The following is a 7,192-nucleotide window of genomic DNA, read 5'->3' as shown; positions in this document are numbered from 1 at the left end:
TCATCGATTCCTCATAAATTGAAAGAATCTTACGTGATAATGCAGTGGCCCTGGTCCTTTGACGTCTTTCTTTTTTTCACGAGGAGCGGAATATATCACGCCATTCTTCACGTTCTTTGATATATCTCTTCTGAGATCGTAGTGTGCCGGACCTGTGCACGCATAGCAATAATGAAAAAGTCTTCCTAGACGATTTCTTTTAACATTTACTTCACTTTATACCTGGTACACGGAAATCGTCTTCTGGTATCATCGGAAACCGGCTGGCGCGTGAACCGAAGGGTGGAGTTAATCGTCGACAAAGGAAATCACATCTATCACGATTAGCTTTGAAGGCTGATAAAACTTCGTAAGCACCTGAATCCGGTACATCATCCTATGAAAATTGAACGATAAATGATCGGAATGAATACTGACATACCACTTTATCTTATTTTAAATATTATGATTGCGAGATAAAATTCAAATATTCGTATTTTTATATTCTGAGACATATTGCTGATAAAATTAAGTGATTCGAAGAGAGTAAGAGGGAGAGATTTCGCCTTTCTCTTCTTTATAATTTAATCATTTAGGATGGATGCCGATTCGGGCACAAACCTAAGCGCCGATGTTTCCGGCCATCCACAATTCGCACTACAGAGACAGAGACACCAAGCAGGGATTGGCTCGAATTTCCGGCTCAACGAGCCGGAAGTGATTTCTCCGGGCAACATCGGTCACGCGCCTCTACGTGGAAATGACCTGCAGAGCGCAGCAAAATGTCATTTCCGGCGTACACGGTCACCATTCTTCCCTACGTTATGTAAATACGGCTTCCTCGAATCGGGACGTTATACCCAATGATTTGTCGTCAACGAGAAAATATTCAACGAAAAGAAGGATATTGACTGTCAGCCATCACGAAGTAATTTGATAGTTCAGCAAAAAGAAACTGTGACAGTTAATAAATAACGTTAATTTATCAATCAACGTCGTGCACCGGCATCACCTACAAATTTCACTGACAATTTTGCGAGGTGTTTCGATTGTTTAAGTGCGCCAGCTAATCTAAACTACACGAACTCGTCGAATACGGCGGAATCAGCAGCAAGTCGCTTGGCACTGACGACTCTATCCTGGCCTATCTACGGGCTGCGGCATCGAATCTCGTTCCGACGCTCTCGATTAACGGCCAGATTGGATCCTAGCCCCGAATCGCCCCGGGTACAGATGCATCGGTTCGATCCGCTGCCATTAATTTCGTCTCCAGCTCTCCTGATTACCTTGCGCTTCCCGGATTACTCGGCTCCATCGAGCCCACAGATCCCGAGCAAGCCGAAAGAATCTTCGGACGTTCGGTCTGACCACAGACTTATTGTGACTACTGGCTCGAGTTTCTCGCGCGTCTTAATCTTTACGCTCGTAACGTTGCTGGAGCAACTTGGATTGCCTTATTTACAGCAGCGATTACAAATTGGTTAATTCGATAAATATAAAAAATATATAAAAATATATTTATTATGTAATATTCTAAATATAACTTTCACAGTTTTTCAAAACACAAGATTCGAAGTCTTGAAGTCAATTTAAAAAAATATAATTTATTTATTGCATGTATTATAATTAATTTTACTGTTACTTAAACAAAGCTTAATAATGCAAATTACTGTTAATGTATTATTTCGTACGCTTTTTATAATCTTTAGAATTATTTCTATATATAAGAGAGATTGTCTTATTAAAAATAATTTATATCGATTGGAATATATCCTTATGGAAAATTATTACGATGAATGAAATATTGATTTATAAATAAATGTATAAAATGTATTATTATTATATCATGTTTTTGTAGCGGTGCTGACATCTCTTAGCGTATTGAGTTGATCGCAGGTATTTTCATTCCAGAATACCGATAAAGTGAGTATAAAATTAGCATTGCATATAAGAGTGAAACAAGTTTCTGTTCGTCAAAGTATTAATTAAGCGTACTAAGCGTACTAAGTATTAATTAAGAATTACTCCAATTGCATTAATCGAATTGAAATAAATAATATGCTACATTATATGCATGCATACAAAATTCTTGTAATACTCACATGTTTGCGAATTTTTGGAAATCTATCCACTCTTGATTTGAAGACTGCATGATATGCCGGACATTTTTCTTCGTCTACTTCCTTTACTACTTTATATTCATCGATTACCATGAATTCATCATCGTCGCCTATCGATGTTAATGTTTTGCAAAGTTTTAGGTAATCAAACATTTTTTGACATTTATTTTTAAAACGTTTTGCGGATTCAAAAGCCAAAGTTCCGACCTCCGTATAGTAATCTGCAGGACCTGCAATGTAAACTTATGCAGTTTTAATACAAATTTGTACGTAATGTGCACATCATGTAAAAAACTTAGTTACGCAACATATAGGTACCTGGTATCACATCAATAGTTCTTTTGAAACGATCGTCGAAAGCGCCAAAAGGTGCACGAAGAATAGAACCGTAACAAATTTGCGGGACCGTGATTTCATACGTTCCAGGCCCGGGTGTATCTAATTGAAAATTCTCTTCGAATCTCTTAAAAGAAGAAGAATAAATCATAATTGTGCGTATATAACAATCGACACAAATATGTAGAGACATACCTTCGCGGTATGATTGAACGGCGGCAGTTCTACCGTAAGAGGGTCACATTTACACGGAACACGTTTGCGCTTATCCGAGCGCCTATCGAACACGCCTTTAGGCAGGTCGTAATGATTGGGAGCTGGAAAGTTCTTTGTGGGAAAAGCAAATTTCCATAAGGCGATTTACAGATACAAAGGCAGTTTTCCGGCTCTCTCGGAGTTTCTCGGCGAAAGACCCGGCGACTGCGAAAGTTACAAAGTATGTTCTTAAAATTACTTGGCGTAATTTTTGCTGGTACAAAGCTTCCAAGAAACGCGGCTGCTTAGCGGAGGCTCTTTTCGCTTCCCTAGTTCTCTCGTTGCGGATTTGGGCGGGACTTTTCTTTGTTTCGTGCTCGTAGTCTCCGGGACCCGGGGTCACGGAAGTCCGTTCGTCATCTCTACCCTTCATTCTGCTCCAAAAGTTTCCTTTGTACCTCAGAGCGGTAAAGTTTGTCTCCTACGGTATAAATAATCGTTCGTGAGATATTTTACAAATGAGAACTACGCCGGGATCTTGTACATACCCCTCGGGGAACATTGTAGAAGTCGGTTGGCTTATGCTCGATGACCAAATTTTTTACAAGTACACCTCGTTCATCGTACTCGTATCCGCCGACGTCACGTTTCGAAGGAACGGAAAGGCCTGTCGTAAGCGGTCGCGGAGGACGAATCAGCCATAGCTAACAGATAGCTATGTTAAATATGTCATTATGATTGAAAGCAGAAATATTTTATTGCACATTGAAATTAGTAACTTGATTTAAAATTTTACACGAGAGCGAAATATTTCCCTTTGCAATAATTTTTATTTTATTTTTAATTTAATTTAAATTTTTATTTTTATTTTACGTAACTTGATGCAACTACACAAACAAGTTACACAAACACGTTAAAATAGATTTGAAAAACGTTAGCACAAATATTTGCAGGAAATTAGTATGGAAGTACACAAATCAAGAAAATACTTTACTTTGCCTGCGGAACCGTGCCAAATGCCCGGATGGGATCTTATTTTTCGAGGGGTTTCCTTAAACAAATCGCTCGGCAAGATATACTCCGTTGGACCCGGTTTCTCACACACCTTTTCTTTAAATCTAACATCGGTGTAATCGAGACTAACGCCGCCCTGTAAATTATTAAGAATCTCAGAAAGGATATCGAATATCCGGCGTGTACGACGATGCGGAAGAATTGCAAATAAATGAGGCATGAATAGGGGAAAATGCACGTTCTGGTATACGTTTCCGCGGCGCCTCTATATTGTAAGAGCCAGGACCCGGGAACTTATGCGCGTCTTTTGGTATGCCGAGTGTCTGCCTGCCGGCTCCGCTCAAAAATGGATAAGCGTTGTCTGTGGAACGTACTCTGTGTAACGTAATGGCATACGCGACGCGTGCGAATGCAAGTTTCTGCACGGAAAGAAGAATTTGCGGACGTTGCGTATCGCGAGTTACCCGGATCTCGTGCTGGCTTTGATGGTTCCGATACGTCGTAAGTCCCCGGGCCCACTTGAGCGGGAGTCGACGTGGCTACTTCCGCGAATCTTGTCGTTCTGTCAAACGCCATGCGTCGGCTTTCGTTTGTACATACGATCGAGAAAGGAGAATGTTTAAAGCATACGCGATTTATAACCTGAACGAATGTAAATTCATATTTGAGAGCATGTCAATTGTAAGATGTAAATTGTAAAACAACGTAGAATCAAATAGTTTTTATTTCGTTTGATTCTTTTCTTTTAATTGTCAACTAAAGTTATAGCGCAATAATATTTTTTGTCGCGTTTTTGCATCTACAAGATATTTCGAACTTTTACATCTGTAATCTCATACGTAATTGGAGAGGGAAATGCTGTTTATTTTTTATTTTACAAATACAACCACAATGTAATATTTAGCAACGACGAAGGATTAATTTGAAACGTTTCGCCGTATATTCTAATGTGCTCGAGAAAAGAAGAGGTGGTAGGAAATTATATTTTTAAAAGAAACGATTGTGTGCGTTAAAAGAAACGATAAAACCTATGTTTCAAAATTTTTTCTATTTTAATCCAATGTGGAACGATTCGAAATGAAGTATAATTCCGACTTCTTTCATAATCCATAATCATTTTAACGATATTAATCCGAGAACGGGCGCCTGGAGTAAATTTTACATCCCAGTATCGAAAAAATAAAGCTCACGTTATAGTAACCTTTTTCAAGAAAGGTAATTGGGAACGGGCACACGGCCAATATGGCGGCCATAAGTCGGCTCATATACACGCAAAACAATATGTATGTTTGTGAGCACACATATGTTTTACGTGTATATGAGGCGGCTTATGGCCGCCATATTGGCCGTGTGCCCGTTCCCAATAGGCCAGTCATATTAGACATCGAATCGTCCAATTAATCTTCCCAGGTTGCAACCACCATGAATCGCTTTGATTTGAGGTGCTATAAGTGGGATTTATTTTGCTTGGCAAAATTAACGCGGAATAAAAAGTTATTAACAATATTATAAACAAAAAACACGATTTTTTTAAATTTTTCTCAAATATTCCGAAAACTAAGCAAGATAGGGTAACTAACTATACGTACCTTTTTTGTAGAGGGTAAAATTTTTTACAATAATGATCTGAACAACATTTATCGTCAAGTCAGTCGTTTAGCTTGCACGCGCCGTCAAAGTCCGAAACTCGGATCCCGAAAACCCTCGATTTCATCATTTTTTTTATGTTGCCCCGGTGATTTTTTTCCGTCATTTAAAATGGAATTAAAAATCCCAAAAAAATCACACATCATCTGAAAACTACAAAGAATACTTTTCATGATGCAACCGATTTTTTAGACCCTTTTTCTTTAGTTTGTAGCTATGTAAGCAAACAATTTTGACTTTTTGGAATAGATAGATTTATTTAATTTTAGCTACAGAAAGCCAAGAAATGGACTTGGTTTACAATATACCTTAAACACACTCATACCAACTTTTTTTTATCTTAACGCGTGCAACTGTTAATTCATTATTCCATACTTTCTTAAAAAACCATTCCTTAAACCCTAAACGACTAAACCCATTATTTGCACGTTAAACTCACAAAACTCATAATTGAACCTAGTCCGCTTCAGCAGTAGGCCAAGAAACGAACATTATTCACCTATACACACACACACACACACACACACACACACACACACACATACCTTCATACAACAACGCGCAACAAAATATTCCTTGCATCCTAAAGCTTATAAAACTCGAATTCTAAATCAATGCATTCTCTCTATAAACCTTATACTTCAGAACCTATCGTATACCTTAAACTCATATCTTCCATAACTTCTGCGTGCGAAACTCAAAGCCTAATCTTAAAACTACAAAACATAATTTTCTCTCTTTTTCTTTATCCTTACTTCTACCTTAATTACATATAATAAACTCGACTAATAACAAAACTCCTGCTTCCTAACTAAAACTTTCCAATGTCCCCAGCCCTACCGAACTCATCACACCTCCCTGTATGCCCCTCCCTTCTCTTCTTTTCTTTTCTCTTCCAATATAACTTCTGTACCCTCGGATCGCTCCATTCCTCTTCCTTATTTGCCCAATTCCTCGGCACTGCTCCTCTCCACTCTTACTAAATTGTCTCCCAGCTCTTCTTCTCTCGTTCCCTCCGAAGCAACATTTATTTCCTCCGCGCGCGCGCGCGTTCTCTGGTTATCTTCCCGTACCTCCTATCTGCCGTTGCATAACTAATATACCTGGATTCGCCTCCGTGCCATCCAAAGATTCTAATATTTCCAGAAAACTGCTGCGTCCTTTCTTAAACTGTAACGTTCATACCTCTTATTTTCCTCCTTCCACATTTCCTTCCTCATCTTCCTCTCCTCTTCTCACTACGCCTTGTGTCCTCGTTCCTCAGTTACTTATCTTCTTTTACTACCCTTTCCCGGAACACCTCTGGACCCGCCAATCCTTGTGTCCTAGCTTTATTTTACCTTCCTTCTTTTCATTTCCATGAACCCGGAACTCTAGAGCTTTTACATTTACTTTTTCTTCTTTCTTCTTCGATAATCCTCTTCACATTTAATCCTCCCTTGTTTCGTATAACCTCTTCTATAACAGGGCTTCTTTCACCTACCTCTTGTCCTCTCCTCTGTTTTCTTCCCTTTTTCTCTTCTTCCTCTTCTTATTCTTGATCCTATATTTCCAATCTAAAATTTACCTGTGTTCTGAGTTCAACCTGTCATCCCTTTAACTATCTTCTTAACCTATGCTTAATTTACGACCGAAGGTTCCTTAGCTAATCACATATCATACAATCTTCTTTACAATCATCGATAGAAACCTTTCTTACTTTACCTACATTACCATTACCGCCTTTCCCGCCTAACTGACTCGTCACCATAACCTCATCCTACCACGTTCTCTAAACACTTCTATACTACTTTTCTCTACTTGCATCCTACTATCTCCCTTCATTCTCATCGCATCCCCTACTTACACCCTATCTTTCCATTATCCCTACTTGCCACATACTGATCTTTAAACCCAGAAAC

At 38.8% G+C, this 7,192-nt stretch overlaps 1 protein-coding gene across 1 annotated transcript; it reads right to left on the bottom strand.

Annotated features, from left to right (window-relative positions):
- On the bottom strand, positions 1–2,586 carry LOC139775361 (uncharacterized). The gene is made up of 4 exons (XM_071711291.1): positions 2,418–2,586; positions 2,082–2,329; positions 223–376; positions 1–152 (listed from the first exon to the last, which is right to left on the bottom strand). The coding sequence occupies exons 1-4, from the start codon at positions 2,584–2,586 to the stop codon at positions 1–3; spliced, it is 723 nt and encodes a 240-aa protein (XP_071567392.1).
- Between the last annotated feature and the right edge of the window lie 4,606 nt (positions 2,587–7,192).

Source organism: Temnothorax nylanderi, unplaced genomic scaffold (genome assembly GCF_030848795.1).
Source record: "Temnothorax nylanderi isolate EJ_2023f unplaced genomic scaffold, tnyl_v1.0 TNYL_tig0097_pilon, whole genome shotgun sequence".
In the NCBI taxonomy this organism is placed as follows: domain Eukaryota; kingdom Metazoa; phylum Arthropoda; class Insecta; order Hymenoptera; family Formicidae; genus Temnothorax; species Temnothorax nylanderi.
This window is presented reverse-complemented; position numbering and strand designations above follow the sequence as displayed.